The following is a 20,256-nucleotide window of genomic DNA, read 5'->3' as shown; positions in this document are numbered from 1 at the left end:
AGTACATGGTATTGGGGGTAGGTACTGACGTGGATAGAAAATTGGTTGGCAGACAGGAAACAGAGTAGAGATTAATGGGTCCTTTTCAGAAAGGCAGGCAGTGACTAGTGGGGTACCGCAAGTCTCGGTGCTGGGACTGCAGCTATTTACAATATACATTAATGATTTAGATGAAGGGATTAAAAGTAACATTAGCAAATTTGCAGATGACACAAAGGTGGATGGCAGTGTGTAATGTGAAGAGGATGTTATGAGAATGTAGGGTGACTTGGACTGGTTGGGTGAGTGGGCAGATGCAGTTTAATGTGGATAAATGTGAGGTTATCCACTTTGGTGACAAAAACAGGAAGGCAGATTACTATCTGAATGGTGTCAAGTTAGGAAAAGGGGAAGTACAATGAGATCTAGATGACCATGTTTATCAGTCGCTGAAAGTAAGCATGCAGGTACAGCAGGCAGTGAAGAAAGCTAATGGCATGTTGGCCTTCATTACAAGGGGAGTTGAGTATAGGGGCAAAGAGGTCCTTCTGCAGTAGTACAGGGCCCTGGTGAGACCACACCTGTGTTCAGTTTTGGTCTCCAAATTTGTGGAAGGACATTCTTGCTATTGAGGGAGTGCAGCGTAGGTTCACGAGCTTAATTCCCAGGATGGCAGGACTGTCATATGTTGAAAGATTGGAATGACTGGGCTTGTATACACTGGAATTTAGAAGGATGAGAGGGGATCTGATTGAAACATACAAGATTATACAAGGGATTGGATGCGCTAGAGGCAGGTAACATGTTCCGGATGTTGGGAGAGTCCAGAACCAGAGGCCACAGTTTAAGAATAAGGGGTAGGCCATTTAGAACGGAGCTGAGGAAAACTTTTTCACCCAGAGAGTTGTGGATCTGTGGAATGATCTGCCTCAGAAGGCAGTGGAGGCCAATTCTCTGGATGCTTTCAAGAAAGAGTCAGATTGAGCTCTTAAGGTCAGCAGAATCAAGGGATATGGGGAGATGGCAGGAACAGGGTACTGATTGTGGATGATCAGCCATGATCACAGTGAATGGCAGTGCTGGCTTGAAGGGCCAAATGGCCTACTCCTGCACCTATTGTCTATTGTCTGTTGAAACACTTTGTTATACAGGAACAGTATCGTTGTCATCAAGGATGTGCAACAGAAGTTAACCAGTTTGATTTCTGACATAGGAATATTGTCATGTGACAAAAGATTAGGTAGACCAGGCCCATTATCTGGAGTTTGAAAAAAAGAGAAGTTAATCTTTTTGAAAAATATGTGTTTCTTTTGGGACAGAATAGATGCAGGGATGATAGATCCCATGGTAGTATAGCTAGATTTAGGGGTCACGGTCTCAAAAAGTAAGGGGTCAGTTATTCTTGGCTGAGATGAGGACAGATTTTATTCACTTATTTGAAATACAGCATGAAACAGACCTTTACCGCCCTTTTAGCTGCATCACCGAGCAATCCCTGATTTAACCTTAGCCTAATAATGCACAGGATAATTTACAACAACTATTTGACCAACTGGTACACCTTTGGACAAGTGGGAGAAAGCCAGAGCACTGGGAGGAAACTCATGCAGTCACGTGGAGAATGTACAAACTCCTTATAGACAATGGTGGGAATTGAACATAGGTCGCTGATAGTGTAAAGCATTCTGCGAATCACTACTTCCCTGTGCCTCTTCATCTGGAGGACAGTGAACCTGTATTCAAAAGAGCTGTGGAGGCTCATTCAGCTAATCCATTACAAATAATATAGATTTTGTAACATTAAATGAAATGACAGATTGGTGTGGGGCAAGAAAACATCACTGTGGTAAAGGATCAACCATGATTTTGTTGAATGGTGGAGAAGGTACATAGTGTTGAATGGCAGACTCCTGCTTTGATTTCCTGTGTTCTTGAAATGGAATTTTGCCTCTACTCATCTTTTGAAGCAATAGTGTAGACTAGGGTTTCACAACCTTTTTATGCCATGGACCACTACCATTAAATAAGGGGTCTGTAGACCCCCGTTTAGACATTTGGAGTATTGCCACAACCAGTGGATTAGAGCAAAATTCTACAGCAGCTATGGTATCCAGTTATGAATGATAATGGATGATTATACCTGATTTGGCAGAGGTTTTGTGAACCTCCCTAACCTTAGTAAATATGGGGGTGAGCATATAAATACAGAAGGCACTGAAACACGTTCAGGCTCATTTAACCAAGTAGATGATCTATATGGACCTATTCCTGAGGACCCCAACTTCCCCAAAGTTGCTACTCAGCCAATTTCTTTAACTACATTTGCTGTGAAGCAACTGGAACGATTTGATGATATGGCCGTTTTCTAAGAATCTTGTACTTTTTGTATATCTTTTTCACAGCTCCACTAATTCAAATTAAAGTATAGGTCACTGCCAACAAAACTGCGTTTCCACTTGCATTCCATCTACTTGTCCAACATCATCACCCAAAACTTGGTCAACCACCTTGTGGGAATTCCATTTAATCGCTAAAACATTTCTTCAGGGTATATTTTAAAAATATATGTCTTTAGACTGATCTTGTTTGATTTACATTGTTTGAAATCCCTGCATTACTGTTTTGTTTTGAAATGTATGTATTTTTGCACTTTATTTCCTATTCTACTTTTCCTTTGACTAACTAAAGGTCCAGCATTGTAATTACCTTGTTTATAATTCTTCCTTCCATGTGTTTTTATGTGGTAATTTTCTCTTTCTGTAGCAGCATTGAACCAAATTGTGAACAACCTTTGCCCTCCATTTTGATTGGTTGCTTGAAATATTCACCGATGGCGGTTACGTTTGTGCATTTTTGTTATGTGTTTGTAGGTGGCCACTGAGTCCAAGTTATGTCACCATCTATAAGAGTCTGCACGTTCCAAGTTCTAAAAAATATCAATTTTGTATGTTTTCAACTGCTGTTGGGGTAAACTGCCTGAAGTTGTGGGACAACCAATGTTTTGGACATCTTTTCTAGTCCCCTCCCTCATTAGTGCTGCTCCTAAAAAGGACTGCTTGGTCACCTGGAATATGCCAGACTCCTTGGTGCCTAATTGAACAACCCAATTCCACAGTCTACCTAAGGCATCTGTCTGAAAATCTCATATTCCAGTCCTTTAGCCTATTTTGGTAAAACTAAATAAACAAAGTAATTAAATACTATACTGAAAGAAATATTCCCAGATTCAGTGGGAATCTTCTGGTTTGAGATGGCACTGGTGAACCTCTCAATTTCTGATGGTAGCTAACGAAACAAGGATAGCAACTAAGTACTTTGATGACCATATTTCTCTGGCAAATAATCATCAAAAGTAATCGTCTGCAACATCCCTGCAATGTGGCAGAACCCAGACAGCGGACCTGCCACCGAGAGCGTGGAAGAACATGAAAGATTGGGCACAGACCAAATAGAATCTGCTGGGTCCAAGCGCCAGATGCAATTGAACACAATGTGCAGATGGAAGTTTACAGGCTGAATCAAGGCACGAAGTCTGGCGTATCCAAGCACCAAGACCCATTGTTCAGGCGGAGATTTAAGCACCGGGCCTGATTGAAAATATCAAGGAGTCAGGACCTGAGACAATATACGGGTTGGTTCGGGTCCTTGCTTGATGTGTTTACTTGGCTCTGCACTGAATTATGGCTCTTAGACTCTTTTTTTCTGAAGTGCTATTTGCTTGCGGTTACTGTTCGCATGATTTTTTTTTATTGCACTTTGGGTGTTCAGTGGCAGTGGTCTTTTTTACAGGTTATTTTACTCTCTTATTTTCTTATTTTGATTCGGAGCAAGAAAGCTGCGGGTAAACAGCGAAGGATTTCTGGAGTGAAGGCAGTTTTACTACTCAGGGTAAAAGAGAGGCAAGACTGCGCAGGCGCGTGACATCAGCCAGTAGAACGGGAAAGGTTTAAAAAGAAGACCGCCATATCCAGCGGGCAGCGGAGTGAGAGGCAGCAGAGTGATAGGGCTTTAGCTGAACGGGTTTAGGTGGTAATGGGGCGAAGCGTGGTAGGTTTACCTGTGTTATTTGTGGAAAAGAAGTAGTATGTGTGTGAGGCTTGTTTTCTGTGCTATGTGTCAGATGTTGGAGGTCCTGGAGTCTCCCAGCCTCCTGGACGGCCATATCTGCACCCGGTGTGTCGAGCTGCAGTTCCTAAGGGACCATGTTAGAGAACTGGAGATGCAGCTTGATGACCTTCGTCTGGTCAGGGAGAGCGAAGAGATGATAGAAAGGAGTTATAGGCAGGTGGTCACACTGGGGCCACAGGAGACAGACAAGTGGGTCACAGTCGTGGGGGGGAGGGGGGAAGCAACAGTGGCCGTGCCTCTGGCAGAGTCCGACCTTGTGGCTCAGAAGGGTAGGGAAAGGAAGAGGAAGGCAGTAGTGATAGGGGGACTCTATAGTTAGGGGGTCAGGCAGGCGATTCTGTGGACGCAGGAAAGAAACTCAGATGGTAGTTTTCCTCCCAGGTGCCAGGGTCCAGGATGTTTCTGATCTCGTCCAAGATATCCTGCAGTGGGAGGGAGAACAGCCAGAGGTCGTGGTACATATTGGTACCAATGACATAGGTAGGAAAAGGAAAGAGCTCCTGAAAAAAGACTACAGGGAGTTAGGAAGGAAGTTGAGAAGCAGGACCGCAAAGGTAGTCGTGGCTATCCCTCGAGGTCGAGGATGATGGTCTTTGTTCTGTTTCCACAGAGCGAAGACGCCTGTGTGTGTATTTGTTTGACGTGTACTTGATGTTGCATTCCAAGAAGCACACTGATGCACCATCAATAACTCACTCTGAGACGTAAAGGCGAGATATCGGCTTTTATTGACTGGAAGAAGGAACAAGCAGTGAGTGACCACCATACTTCATCCTGGAGACTGAGAGGCCGGGCTCAGGCCCCGATCGCCTTTATACCGGGGTCTGTGGGAGGAGCCACAGGAGCAGTCAGCAGGGGGCGTGTCCAGACAGGTATATGTAGTTCACCACACACACGATACTTCACAAATCAACCAACTGATTCCAATGGCATGGAAACCACGACGATTGGAGTTGATGGATTTGTTGCAGCCTTCATCCACCTTCACAGCCATTGAGTTTGAAGTAACTTCGTCCGCCTGTTCCATCGTTGAGGTCTTGGTTGGATTGTTCTTTGTCAGGCACCTCACCCTCGACCTTACCGCCATCGGTGACCCTACTGGGAGCATAGCAACAGACAACATTGCTCACGGGATCTCGGGACCACACAAGCTTCTCCACCGCAACAAGGTGACAAACTGCAGAGAACACCGCAAAGGTAGTAATCTCGGGATTACTGCCTGTGTCACATGACAATGAGTACAGGAATAAAATGAGGTGGAGGATAAATGCGTGGCTGAGGGATTGGAGCAGGGGGCAGGGGTTCAGATTTCTGGATCATTGGGACCTCTTTTGGGGTGGGTGTGACCTGTATAAAAAGGACGGGTTGCACTTGATTCCCAGGGAGACCAAAATCCTGGTGGAGAGATTTGCTAACACTGCTGGGGAGAGTTTAAACTAGAATTGTTGGGGGGTGGGAACCGAACTGAAGAGACTGGGGAAGAGGAGGTTGGCTCACAAATAGAGAAACCTTGTAGACAGTGCGAAAGGAAGGATAGGCAGGTGATAGAGAAGGGGCGCGCTCTGACCTGGTGGAGAGGTTTGCTAAGGCTACTGGGGAGAGCTTAAACTAGAATTTTCGGGGGGTGGGAACCAAACTGAAGAGACTGGGGAAGAGGCAGCTGGTTCACAAATAGAGAAAGCTAGGAGACCATGTGTGAGGGAGGATAGGCTGGTGATGGAGAAGGGATGTGCTCAGACCGAAGGTTTGAGATGTGTCTATTTTAACACAAGGAGTGTTGTGAACAAAGTGGATGAGCTTAGAGCATGGATCAGTGCTTGGAGATATGATGTGGTGGCCATTACAGAGACTTGGTTGGCTCAGGGACACGAATGGTTACTTCAAGTGCCGGGTTTTAGATATTTCAGAAAGGACAGGGAGGGAGGCAAAAGAGATGGAGGCGTGGCACGGTTGATCAGAGATGGCGTCGCGTCTGCAGAAAAGGTGGACGTCATGGAGGGATTATCTATGGAGTCTCTACGGGTGGAGCTGAAGAACAGGAAGGGGGTCAATAACTTTACTGAGTGTTTTTTATAGGCTGCCCTATAGTAACAGGGATATCAAGGAGCAGATAGAGAAACAGATCTTGGAAAGGTGTAATAATAACAGAGATGTCGTGTTGGGAGATTATAATTTCCCAATATTGATTGGCATTTCCCTACAGCAAGGGGTTTAAATGGGGTGGAGTTTGTTAAAAACACAAAATGCTGGCAGAACTCAGCAGGCCAGACAGCATCTATGGGAGGAGGTAGTGACGACGTTTTGGGCCGAACTCCTGATGAAGGGTTTCGGCCGGAAACGTAGTCACTACCTCCTCCCATAGATGTTGTCTGGCCTGCTGAGTTCTGCCAGCATCTTGTGTTTTTATTTATTTCCAGCATCTGCAGATTCACTTGTGTTGCCTTGGAGTTTGTTAGGTGTGTTCAGGCAGATTTCTTAACACAATATGTAGATAAGCCTACAAGAGGAGAGGCTGTACTTGATCTGGTATTGGGAAATGAACCTGATCAGGTGTCAGATCACTCAGCGAGAGGGAGTTTGGAGATAGAGATCACAATTCTATCTCCTTTATCATAGCATTGGAGAGGGATAGGAACAGACAAGTTAGGGAAACATTTAATTGGAGTAAGGGGAAATATGAGGCTATCAGGCAAGAACTAGGAAGCATAAATTGGGAACAAATATTCTCAGGGAAATATATGAAAGAAATGTGGTATCTGTTCAGGGGATATTTGCGTGGAGTTCTGCCTAGGTAAATTCTAATGAGACAGGGAAAGGATGGTAGGGCACAGGAACCGTGGTGTACAAAGGCTGTTGTAAATCTAGTCAAGAAGAAAAGAAATGCTTCCAAAAGGTTCAAAAACTATGTAATGATAGAGATCTAGAAGATTATAAGGCTAGCAGGAAGGATTCAGATTGCTGGATCACTGGGACCTCTTTTGGGGCAGGTTTGACCTGTACAAAAAGGACAGGTTGCACTTGAATCCCAAGGGGACTAATATCCTGGCAAGGGGGTTTGCTAAGGCTACTGGGGAGAGTTTAAACTAGAACTGTTGGGTGTGGGAACCGAACTGAAGAGACTGGGGAAGAGGTGGTTGGCTCACAAATAGAGAAAGCTTGTAGACAGTGCGAGAGGGAGGATAGGCAGGTGATAGAGAAGGGACACGCTCAGACTAAATGTTTGAGATGTGTCTATTTTAATGCAGGGAGTATTGTGAACAAAGCGGATGAGCTTAGAGAGTTGATCAGTACTTGGAGATATAATGTGGTGGCCATTACAGAGACTTGGTTGGCTCAGGGACACGAATGGTTACTTCAAATGCTGGGTTTTAATTGCTTCGGAAAGGACAGGGAGGGAGACAAAAGAGGTGGAGGAGTGCCATTGATGATCAGAGGTAGTGTCATGGCTGCAAAAAAGGTTGTCACTATGGAGGGATTGTCTACAGGGTCACTGTAGGTGGAAGTTAGGAACAGGAAGGGGTCAATAACTTTACTGGGTGTTTTTTATAGGCTACCCAATAGTAACAGGGTTATCGAGGAGCAAATAGGGAAACAGATCCTCGAAAAGTGTAATAATAACAGAGTTGTCGTGATGGGAGATTTTAATTTCCCAAATATCGATTGACATCTCCCTAGAGGAAGGGGTTTAGATGGGGTGGAGTTTATTAGGTGTTTTCAGGCAGGTTTCTGACACAATATCTAGATAAGCCTACTATAGGAGAGGCTGTACTTGATCTGGCATTGGGAAATGAACCTGGTCAGGTGTCAGATCTCTCAGTGAGAGGGAGTTTGGAGATAGTGATCATAATTCTATCTCCTTTACAATAGCATTGGAAAGCAATAGGAACAAACAAGTTAGAAAAGCGTTTAATTGGAGTAAGGGGAATTATGAGGCTATCAGGCAAGAAATTGGGAGCTTAAATTGGAAACAGATTTTCTCAGGGAAAAGTACAGAAGGAATGTGGCAAATGTTCAGGGGATATTTGTGTGGAGTTCTGCCTAGGTACATTCCAATGAGACAGGGAATTTATGGTAGGGTACAGGAACCGTGGTGTGCAAAGGCTGTAATAAATCTATTCCAGAAGATTAGTTGATGGAGAAGATCCTGAGAGGCAGGATTATGAATATTTGGAGAGGTAAAATATGATTAGAAATAGTCAGCATGTCTTTGTCAAGGGCAGGTCGTGCCTTACGAACCTGATTGAATTTTTTGAGGATGTGACTAAACACATTGATGAAGGAAGAGCAGTCGATGTAGTGTATATGGATTTCAGCAAAGCATTTGATAAAGTACCCCATTCAAGACTTATTGAGAAAGTAAGGAGGCGTGGGATCCAAGGGGACATTGTTTTGTGGATCCAGAACTGGCTTGCCCACAGAAGGTAAAGAGTGGTTGTAGATGGGTTATATTCTGCATGGAGGTCGGTCACCAGTGGAGTGCCTCAGGGATCTGTTCTGGGACTCTTGCTCTTCGTGATTTTTATAAATGACCTGGATGAGGAAGTGGAGGGATGGGTTAGCAAGTTTGCTGATGACACAAAGGCTGTGGGTGTTGTGGATAGTGTGGAGGGCTGTCAGAGGTTACAGCGGGACATTGATAGGATCCAACACTGGGCTGAGAAGTGGCACATGGAGTTCAACCCAGATAAGTGTGAAGTGCTTAATTTTAGTAGGTAAAATATGATGGCAGAATATAGTATTAATGCTAAGACTCTTGGCAGTGTGGAGGATCAGTGGGATCTTGGGGTCTGAGTCCATAGGACGCTCAAAGGAGCTGCGCACATTGACTCCGTGGTTAAGAAGCCATACAGTGTATTTGCCTTCATCTATCATGGAAATGAATTTAAGAGCCAAGAGGTAATGTTGCAGATATGTAAGACCCTGTTCAGATACCACTTTGGAGTACCGTGCTCAGTTCTGGTCACCTCACTACAGGAAGGACATGGAAACCATAGAAAGGGTGCAGAGGAGATTTGCAAGGATGTTGCCAAGATTGGGGAGTATGCCTTATGAGAATAGGTTGAGTGAACTCGGCCTTTTCTCCTTGGAGCAAAGGAGGATGAGAGGTGACCTGATAGAGGTGTATAAGCTGCTGAGAGGCATTGATCATGTGGATAGTCAGGGGCTTTATCCCGGGGCTGAAATGGTTGCCACAAGAGGATATAGGTTTAAGGTGCTGGGGAGTAGCTACAGAAGAAATTTCAGGGGTAAGTTTTTTTTTACTCAGAGAGTGGTGTTTGCATGGAATGGGCTGCTGGCAACCATGGTGGAGGCGGATACGATAGGGTATTTTAAGAGACTTTTGGATAGGTACATGGAACTTTGCAAGGTAGAGGGCTGTGGGTAAGCCTAGTAATTTCTAAGGTAGGGACATGTTCGACACAACTTTGTGGGCGGAAGGACCTGTAATAAGTTTTCTATGTTTCTGTGAATTATGTGGTTTTTTTATTCGCTGCACATTGGGTTTAAGACAGTCTTTTTTTTTCATACATATGGGATTTTTGAGTTTTCTTCACAAGATCACAAGACAAAGGAGCAGAAGTTGGCCATTCGGCCCATCGAATCTGCTCCACCACTCCACCATGAACTAAAAACTATTCTTCCATCTAGTTCCAATTTCCAGCTTTTTCCCCATATCCCTTAATACCCTGACTAATTAGATACCTATCAATCTCCTCCTCAAACACCCTCAATGATCGGGCCTCCACAACTGTATGTGGCAACAAATTCCATAAATCCACGACCCTCTGGCTAAAAAAATTTCTCCTCATCTCTGTTTTAAATGGGTACCTTCTAATTCTAAGACTGTGGCCTCTTGTCCTGGATTCACCCACCAAGGGAAACGGCCTTTCCACATTTACTCTGTCCATTCCTTTCAGCATTCAAAATGGTTCTATGAGATCGCCTCTCATTCTTCTGTGCGCTAATGAATACAGTCCAAGATACCATATGACATATGCTCCTCATATGGAACCCCCTGCATTCCAGGAATCCTCCTTGTAAATCTTCTCTGAACTCTCCAACATGAGTACATCCCTTCTAAGATAGGGAGCCCAAAACTGCACACAGTATTCCAAATGAGGTCTCACCGGAGCCCCATAGAGCCTCATCAACACCTCCTTACTCTTATACACTATTCCTCTTCAAATGAATGCCAACATAGCATTCGCTTTCCTTACTGCTGATCCAACCTGGTGGTTAACCTTTAGGGTATCCTGCTTGAGGACCCCCAAGTCCCTTTGCACTTCCAATTTTTGAATTTTCTTCCCATCTAAATAATAATCTGCCTGATTATTTCTTCCAAAATGTACAACCATACATTTCTCAACATTGTATCTGATCTGCCATTTCTTTGCCCACTCTCCTAAACTGACCAAGTCTCTCTGCAACCTTGTTTCGTGGCTACCTGTTAGGAGAGGAATCTCAACTTTGCAAATAAATGTACTCTGAACTTGCAAGGGAGATCAAAAAGTCATCCTCGGGATTAAAACGAATAGGAGGAGAATATTTGAAAGTCACAATGTCCTGTTGTATTTTTTGTTAGTGCTGTTGGAGTTTTCTCTGGTTTGTTTTCTTAATAGAAATTGTTCCTTGTATGTCTTAAGAGGTTAACCGGTGATAATAAAATTAAAAAAATTGTTTGAATGTGAAGCTTTTCTAAATAGTGTTGTTGCTGTTTGTTGGTAGTCTGGATTGTTGAATGTCTTGAATACTTACTATATGTTAGATTGTAGCAGAAAATAAAACTGCTATGGTTTCTTTGTAATTTTTGGAATAATTAACGTTTTATCACCAACTGAAAGATACTCAGAGCAGTATCAATTATAGAATAATAAAAGTTCTTGTTTTACTCTATAATAAATCAGGCTAAAAATCACATTCTCTTAAACTGGAAATCCAAATTACATATTTGACATGAATAAATGCCTAGTAGAACAGATAAAATTGAACAATTAGCAACATTAAGATATTAAATTTTAATGGATATATCTGTAGACTAATTTGGTTGGGTTATCTGTTGCTTGTCAGCCTTGTGCACTGAATACAATGAAGTGAAGTACCTGTGGGTATTCATTTTAAATCTGCATAATTTTGCTTCCAATTCAGTAGAAAAGCAATGGAAATCTCTCTGAAAATATGCAAGGCCTCCTTCACATTGTTTATAAGGATACCACTTCTATACCAGCAATTTCAAATGCTTTGATTTCAAGTATAAATCACTTGCTTTGTTTGACCAAAATTATGTCTCCGGCATTTGTATGTACAAAATTAAATTTCTTCGTTGGGACAAGGCTGTATAATTTGTGGTACTTGCAAATGAATGAATTTTATCAAAGCGAGTTAGATAACTTTTTTCCATCACCTTATTTCCCCAAAGTACATTTTTGTCTTAATCTAAAACACATTAAACTAGTACTTTTAGTGATATTTTCTTGTTATACATAAGGTTTTGTCAGTAAAAGCAATAACATTCTTCAATAACATGCTGACGAAGGGTCTCGGCCCAAAACGTCAACAGTGCTTCTCCCTATAGATGCTGCCTGGCCTGCTGTGTTCCACCAGCATTTTGTGTGACATGCTTCACTGAATCTTTTCATGCAAGTTTGTATCAACATTGATTTTCTAATACTGGCTACATATGAATACGAATGAAATGCTTTTTCTTTTGACACAACCAGTAATCAGCTTTAGACTATATTAGACTTTCTCACATTATTTCCTTACCTGTCCATCACCTGCCTCTGATGCTCCTCCCCTTCCCTTTCTTCCATGGTCTTCTACACTCTCCTATCAGGTTACCCCTCCTCCAGCCCTTTATCTCTTCCACCTATCAATTTCCCAGCTCTTCACTATATTCCTCCCCCTTGCCAGTTCACCTATCACCTGCAACCATGTACTTCCTCCTCAGACCTCTCATCCTTTTTCCTAGTTGTGATGAAGGGTCTCAGCCCGAAATGTCAACTGTTTACTCTTTTTATAGCAGCTGCCTGGCCTGCTGAGTTCCTCCAACATTTTGTGTGTGCTGCTTAGACTTTATCTTTTGCATTTGTATTGGTATTTTTATTTAGATTTTTATTTAAAACTTATCTTACATGTTTCACTAGTTTTCTTCAAACTTTAATTACTATCACTATCGTGACATTTTTGTATAAAGTTACATTGTGTGAAGTTGCTATGATATAACAAAGGTAACTTGAAATAGTTTTCTGATCACCAATTTGGCAATAAGATCCATGACTATATTTTTTCATATAAACATAATGTTAGACCATAAGACATAGGAGATGAATTAGGCTATTCGGCCTATCAAGTATGTTCCTCCATTCCATCATGGCTGATCCTAGATCCCACTTTACCCTATACACCTGCCTTCTTGCCATATCTTTTGATGCCCTGACCAATCAGAAAAATATCAAAATCTGCTTTAAATATACCCACGGACTCCACTGGAGTCTATGGTAGAGCATTCCACAGTTTCACTACTCTCCAGCCAAAAAAAAAAATTCCTCCTTACCACTGTTCTAAAAGGTTGCCCCTCAATCTTGAGGCAATGTCGTCTAGATCTGGATACCCCCAGCATAGAAAACATCCTCTCCGCATTCACTGTATCTAGTCCTTTAAACATTTAGTAGGTTTCAATGAGACTGTCTTCCCCCGCCCACCCCCCCCCCCCCCCCAGGCTGGATTCTTCTTCTAAATTCCAGTGAGTGTAGTTCCAAAGCGGCCAAACACTTCTCATATGTTAGCCCCTTCTTTCCCGGAACCATCCTTGTGAACCTCCTCTGGACTCTCTCCAATGACAACACATCCTTTCTGAGAGATGGGGCCCAAAACAGTTGACAGTACTCCAGGTGTTGCCGGACTAGTCTCTTAGTGTCTTATAAACTGTTACCTCCTTGCTTTTGTATTCTATTCCCCTTGAAATAATGACAACATCGCAGTTGCCTTCTTTACCTCAGACTCAACCTGTAAATTAACCTCTGGGAGTCTTGCACGAGAACTCCCAGTCCTGCTTCTCTGATATTTGAACATTCTCCCCATTTAGTTAATAGTTTATTAGCGTACATTTCCCAACACTATTCCATCTGCCACTTCTTATGCCTAGTCTTCCAATTTGTCCAAGTCCTGCTGCAATTGCATTGCTTCCTCAGCACTAATGATCCCTCCACTTATCATCATATCATCTGCAAACTTTGCCACAGATAAATTCCATTAGCTAAATCATTGACAAACAATGTGAAAAGTAGCGGTTCTAAAACTGACCCCTGAGGAACACCATTAGTCACTGGCAGCCAACCAGAAAAGGCCCCCATTATTCCCACTCACTGCCTCCTGGCTGCCAGCCATTCCTCTAACCATGCCAGTATCTTTCCTGCAATGCTATAGGACTTTGTCTTGTTAAGCAGCTCATGTGGCACCTTATCAATTGCCTTCAAAAAATCCAAGTAAGTGACATCCTCTTCCTCTCCTTTGTCCACCCTGCTTGTTACTTCCTCGAAGAACTCTAACAGATTGGTCAGACAGGATTTCCCTTCACAGAAACCATGTTGACTTTGACTTATTTTATTATTCGTCTCCAAGTATCCCGGAACTTTATCCTTTATAATGGACTCCAACACTTTCCCAACCACGGAAGTTAGGCTAACTGGCCTATAGTTGTCTGTCTTTTGCCTTCCTCCCTTCTTAAAGAGTGAAGTGATATTTGCAATTTTCCGGTTTTCCGGGACCGTGCCAGATTCAAGTGATTCTTGAAAGATCATAACCAATACATCCATTATCTCTTCTGTAACCTCTCTCAGGACTCTGGAATGTAGTCCATCCACCTTAAAACCTTTGAGTTTGCCTAGCACTTTTTCCTTTATAATAGAAATGACAGTCTTTCCTGCTGCCTGACATTTATGGATCGCTGGCACACTGCTAGTGTCTTCCACAGTGAAGGCTGATACAAAGTACTCATTAAGTTTATCTCAAACAAGAGAAAATCTGCAGATGCTAGAAATCCAAGCAACACACAGAAAATGCTGGAGGAACTCAGCAGGCCAGACAGCTTCTAGGAAAAGAGCTACCTTATATGCCCTTTCCTTCCTTTTATGCAGTCCTTAACTTCCTTTGTCAGCCAGGGTTGCCTACCCCTGCCACTTGATAACAGCCTCTTCTGTGGGACATATCTATCCTGCACCTTGTGAATGATTCCCAGAAACTTCAGCCATCTCTGCTCTGCTGTCATCCTCACCAGTATCCTCCTCCAATCCACCTGGGCAAACTCCTCTCATGTCTCTGATATTCCCTTTATTCCATTGCAGTACTGATACATGTGACTTAAACGGCATCCTCTCAAATTACAGTATGAATTCAATCAGTTATGATCACTGCCTCCTAAGGGTTCCTTTATATTAAGTTCCCTAATAAGATCTGGGTTATTATACAGCACCCAGTCTAAGATGGTCTTTTCCCTAGTTAGTGCTGCTGTAAGAAGCCACCTTGTAGGCACTTAACAAATACCCGCTCTTGCAATCTGACTCCAACCTGATTTTCCCAATCCCCCTGTATATTGAAATTCCCCATAACAATTGTGACATTCTTATGGATAGGGGAATCAAGGGATATGGGGACAAGGCAGTAACCGGGTATTGATGGTAGATGATCAGCCATGATCTCAAAATGGCGGTGCAGGCTCGAAGGGCCAGATAGTCTACTTCTGCACCTATTGTCTATTGTCATTACCCTTATTACATGCCCTTTCCAGCTCCCTTTGCAAACTCAACCCCACATCTTGGCTACTATTTGGAGGCCTAGATATGTTTCCCATAATGATTTTTTTACCCCTGCAGTTTCTTAACTTCACCCACAAAGATTCAACAGTCTGAACCGATGGCACCCCTTTCTATGCTTCCGTGCCTTTCCTTTTGATGCAAGTATATTCCTAGATGTTAAGCTCCCTAATATGGCCTTCTTTCAACTACAACTCAGTGATGCCCACATTGTTGTACTAACCAATCTCCAATTGCCTCTTGAGTTAGATTTATGTTATGCAAACACAACGGAATAACAGGGACAACAATTCTCTGATAGAAAGCAATTTTGGCACATTTTGAAAATTAAGCTGAGAAGTGTAATTTAAGAATGAAACTTTGAAATCTGGTGTTTGTCATTTTTGGAGAGTTACTCTGAGAGCTCATTAATTTTATAGTCATTCATTCGTTATGTGCTGTGTCATATAATGTTAGCAATTATGGTCAATAACGTGACTTCTACAGAAGTGGTTTGCCATTGCCTTCTTCTGGACAGTGTCTTTACAAGACAGGTCACCCCAACCATTATCAATACTCTTCAAAGATTATCTGCTTAGCGTCAGTGGTCACATAACTAGGACTTGTGATATGCACTAGCTGCTCATACGACCATCCACCACCTGTTCCCATGGCTTCACAGGATGCTACACCGTGTTGAAGGGTGACCTGTAGGCTAGCAGAGGGAAGGAGCACCCTACACCTCCTTTGGTAGAGAGGCATCTCCACCCCATCACCACATGATTACTGTGCTTCTGTTAAAACCGAACAGTTTTGCACTGTTTGCCTTCGTTGCCGAATTGGTTCGCTATAGTAATGTAACAAATTAATCTTTTGTTGTAAGTGATTTATGGTATTGACTTTGGCGAACTCAGGTATCCATTACTGTGCCATGCTTGAATAGAAAATGTAACAAAGCTAACATCTTAATTACATACATCACTCTAATTTTCTTGTTCTTTTGAAAAATGATTTTTTTTAAATCAAGGCAGAATTAAAATTATCCTTGATTTGTTTCCTAAATTTGAACCTTTGGATGCAGCTCATTGCTGAAAATCTGTGATTACTGAATTTAAAATTAGATATATAAAATCTTAGGTAAGAAAAAGAATAAATATCTTCAGATTTTACCATTTGTTAATTTTTTGAAACCTAGAACTAGTTGTTCTGAATTTAACTTTTTCATTATTCTGCCTTTTTTCCATACAGGGTTTGTTGGACTATTTAATCTCCTGCTACTGTGGCCTGGGTTTTTCCTTCTTCATTATACAGGATTTGAGGTTTTTGAATTTCCAACCAGAACTGTATGGATGTACATCCTTATTAATGGTCTTATAGGAACAGTTTTGTCCGAATTTCTCTGGTTGTGGTATGATTTTTATTACAGCTTATTTTTGAATTGTTAAGACATGTTCACTTGAAGGAAAATGATAAGGAAATTCTACAAACGTTATCAAGTGTTTCGTAGTATTACACATCACAGTCATAGAAACGAGCACAGAATCAGGCCATTCTGCCCATCGAAACCAGCCAAACCATTTAAGTGCCTATTCCCGTCAACCTGCACCGGGACTATAGCCCTACCATCCATTGCCAATCTAATCTTCTCTTCAATGTTGAAAGCAAGCTCATGTCCACCACTTGCAACTTGTTCCACACCCACATGATTCTCTGAATGAAGAAGTTTCTCCACATGATCCCCTTAAACTTTTCGCCTTTCACCCTTAATTCAGTAAATAAGAATGAAGTAAACCTGTACAATAGTTCCATAATTCTTTATTTCCAAAGATCGTTGTTATTTATAATGCATTTGGTAATAATGGATAGTTTTTTTTTGAAGCTTTTAGTCACTCTTTCAAAATTTGGGAATTACAATTTCTTTCGTATGGAAAGTCAGCAATTAATGTTTAGCTACATGTATCTGGTGATATCTCTACCATAATCCTGTAATTCATTGCAATGATATGTCAGAGAGATCTTTAATTTGATCACAGGCATGTAGAACCTTGCTTGTTGGTCTCCAAATTGTGTTTACCTTCATATGCATCAGACTATCCCTCTGGACAGCACGTTTAAGGTTATATCCCCTTGCCCCGTTACGCAACTGCCACCAGTGGTATGGGTCAGCAGTGATGATGAAACATAAATGAGATCTGTTTGGTTTCTAAGATAAGGCTCTGCTGGCAGTGCTGCTACAAGCAATCCTCTCTACCATTTCAACAGATTACATCGGGTGAGCATTCAGTATTCCAGATAGGTCAGCAAAGATATTATTGTATTACTGGCAGGTAAATGGCAGGTAAGAGGTTAAAGTAATTCTCACTGTGGAGTCTTGGTTGTTCTGCTAAAGCTCTATGATTTGTTCTTGCATAAATGTCTCTGCAATGCAAAGGCTGTAGCAATCAACTGTTTAGCATTTTAATTGATCAGCTTCATTATCATTCCATTTTGCATCCCAACATCTCATCAGAAACTCTAGCTTCTTCTTTGTGGTCTGAGCCTTTCTGCAACCACCCAAATCTCTATGGCATTCCTCTAGTTAACTAGTGGTAATTGCGATGTTCAGGTAAAGCTTCAGAGTACATGAATGCTGTTACTTCAGGAACTTTACCTTTGTTCTTTATTTTATAGTTTTTTTTCTCTCTCGGAAGCCCTGACCTGAATTTTAAATGGCTGCTACATGAGTTTGCAAGTTTGAGAAAGTGACAGTGCATCTGGAAGCTCTACCCTAGGGATTTCCATATCTCGACTAATGTTTTAGTCTGTGTGTAATCAGCATCATCAGTGAGGTAGTTATCAGTTTTAGTTGATCAGTTAGAGGTTTTTAGTATGAATTTGAAATACAAGATGAAGGTCTGGAACATTGACAAGGACATCTGGCACAGATGTCTCAACCTCACAGCTGCTTCCAAGATGGCTTTTAAAAACATAATGTGTATCATGTTGTAAGGTGTAAACATACTAGATTATTTTGAAAATTCCATAGATACCACAGATGTAGAGCTCTTATCTAATCAGATTACCCAATGTGTCACTGATATTGTTTTTTTTAGCTGAGATCTATGATAAACAACAACAGCAACAACGTAAAGGTGCAGTTCCACAGCAGAGCAGGAATCATCAAAGGGTTGCAAATCACAAGATGCTAAACTTATCGCCCATAGAATACAGGCAAGGGTGAAGTACAGGCTTCATTGATTGTTCAATCTTATAGCCAGCCAACCACAAAAGCCAAATGGCTGCTTACTTACCAAAGCAGGCTATAATGTTAACTTTATGTGCAGAGAAGCCAATCTGTAGTTTTTATAAAGTCCCTGGAAATCTGCTGCTCAGAACGCTTCCCATTAGTTAAGGATAAAAACATCTTTGTTTCTTAATTCTAAACAGTATAATTAGAAGTAGATTATTACAAAATGTCTGCTCTCCCCAGTAGTACTGATGCCAGTCCGATTCCTTTCTTCTCTTCCTTACCTTTGCATTTCGGAATAATTAGAGCAACACTTCGCTGGCCACTTCATTAGATACACCTATATACCTGCTCATTTATGGAAATTTTGAGTCAGCTAATTATATGGCAGCAACTCAATACATAAAAACATGCAGATATGGTCAAGAGATTCAGTTGTTGTTTAGACTAAACATCAGAATCTAGTCACTTTGACTGCGGAATGTTTGTAGCAAATGTGGTGGTTTCAGTATCGCAGAAACTGCTGATCTCTTGGAATTTTCATCAACATCAGTCTCTGGAATTTACAGAGAATGGTGCAAAAAGAAAAAAATCTCTGGAGCAGCTCTATGGGCAAAAACGCCTTGTTATGAGAGAGGTTGGAGGAGAATGGCTAGACTGGCTGATGCTGACTGGGAGGTGACAGTAACTCAGGTAACCATGCATTACAATAGTGTTGAGCAACAGCATCTGTGAATGCATGACATGTTGATCCTTGAAGTGGATGGGCTACAGCAGCAGAAGACCATGAACGTAGTCTCAGTAGCCACTTTATTAGATGTAGGTGGTGCCAAACAATGTGGTCACTGAGTGTATTTTGATGCTTCACAAGAGCTCTGTCAAATAAATAAAATAAATACACAAGGGCTTATTAGGGTAGATGATCAATAGTTTAGACTCTTTGCAAGTAGATAATCTTTTTGAAATTCCTAAAGAAGAGTCTTAGCAACTGGGTTGAGAAGTGGCAGATGGAGTTCAACCCAGATAGCTATGAGGTGTTCATTTTGGTAGGTCAAATAGGATGGCAGATTATACTATTAATGGTAAGACTGTTGGCAGTGTGGAGGATCAGAGGGATCTTGGGGTCCAAATCCATTGGACACTCAAAGCTGCTGCACAGGCTGACTATGGTTAAGTAGGCAAAGGGTGTGTTGGCCTTCATCAACCGTGGGATTGAGTTCAAGAGCTGAGAGGTAATGTTGCAGCTATATAGGACCCTGGTCAGACACCACTTGGAGTACTGTGCTCAGTTCTAGTCACCTCACTACAGAAGGGATGTGGAAACTATGGAAAGGGTGCAGAGGAGATCTACAAGGATGTTTCCTGGATTGGGGAGCATGCCTTATGAGAATAGGTTGAGTGAACTCGGCCTTTTCTCCTTGGAGTGGCAGAAGAGGAGAGGTGACCTGATGTAGGTGTACAAGATGATGAGGCATTGATTGTGTGGATAGTCAGAGGCTTTCTCCCATGGCTGAAATGGCTTACACAAGAGGGCACAGTTTTAAGTTGCTTGGAGTTAGGTACAGAGGAGATTTCAGGGTTAAGTTTTTTTACGCAGGGAGTGATGAGTGCGTGGAATGGGCTGCTGGCAATGGTGGTGGAGGCGGATACGATAGGGTCTTTTAAGAGACTCCTGGACAGGTACATGGAGCTTAGAAAAATAGAGGGCTATGGGTAACCCTATGTAATTTCTAAAGTAAGTACAAGTTCTGCAAAGCATTGTGGGCCGAAGGGCCTGTATTATGCTGTAGGTTTTCTATGTTTCCAACACACAAAAAACACTGGAGGAACTCAGCCGGCCAGTTGACATCTATGGAAAAGTTTATCCCTCTCAAGGCCCACCAATAGTTTTTTGCTAGTAATAAGCTTTTGATCAATTGTTGATCATAGACAATAGACAATAGGTGCAGAAGTAGACCATTCGGCCCCTCGAGTCTGCACCGCCATTCTGAGATCATGGCTGATCATTCACTATCAATACCCAGTCCCTGCCATGTCCCCATATCCCTTGATTCCATGGTAGATAAATTATGAAAGCATACATGTATTCAGTTCCTGGTGAATGCTTGTCAGTCCTCATTTCAGTGCTTTATT

The 20,256-nt window shown here is 42.1% G+C and overlaps 1 protein-coding gene across 3 annotated transcripts in view; it reads left to right on the top strand.

Annotated features, from left to right (window-relative positions):
- LOC132392448 (solute carrier family 35 member F5-like) overlaps nucleotides 1-20,256 on the top strand; it is a 193,414-nt gene that overhangs the window by 138,067 nt on the left and 35,091 nt on the right. For 2 of the 3 annotated variants that reach the window (XM_059966304.1, XM_059966305.1), the window contains exon 11: nucleotides 16,146-16,305. The exons of the other annotated variant lie outside the window; for it this stretch is intronic. In XM_059966304.1, coding sequence (XP_059822287.1) covers nucleotides 16,146-16,305 — 160 coding nt within the window. The remainder of the gene's footprint in view (nucleotides 1-16,145; nucleotides 16,306-20,256) is intronic. 3 annotated transcript variants of the gene reach the window in all.

This window comes from Hypanus sabinus, chromosome 4 (genome assembly GCF_030144855.1).
Source record: "Hypanus sabinus isolate sHypSab1 chromosome 4, sHypSab1.hap1, whole genome shotgun sequence".
Lineage (NCBI taxonomy): Eukaryota > Metazoa > Chordata > Chondrichthyes > Myliobatiformes > Dasyatidae > Hypanus > Hypanus sabinus.
The sequence above is the reverse complement of the archived record's forward strand: the minus strand, read 5'-3'. Positions and strand labels throughout refer to the sequence as shown.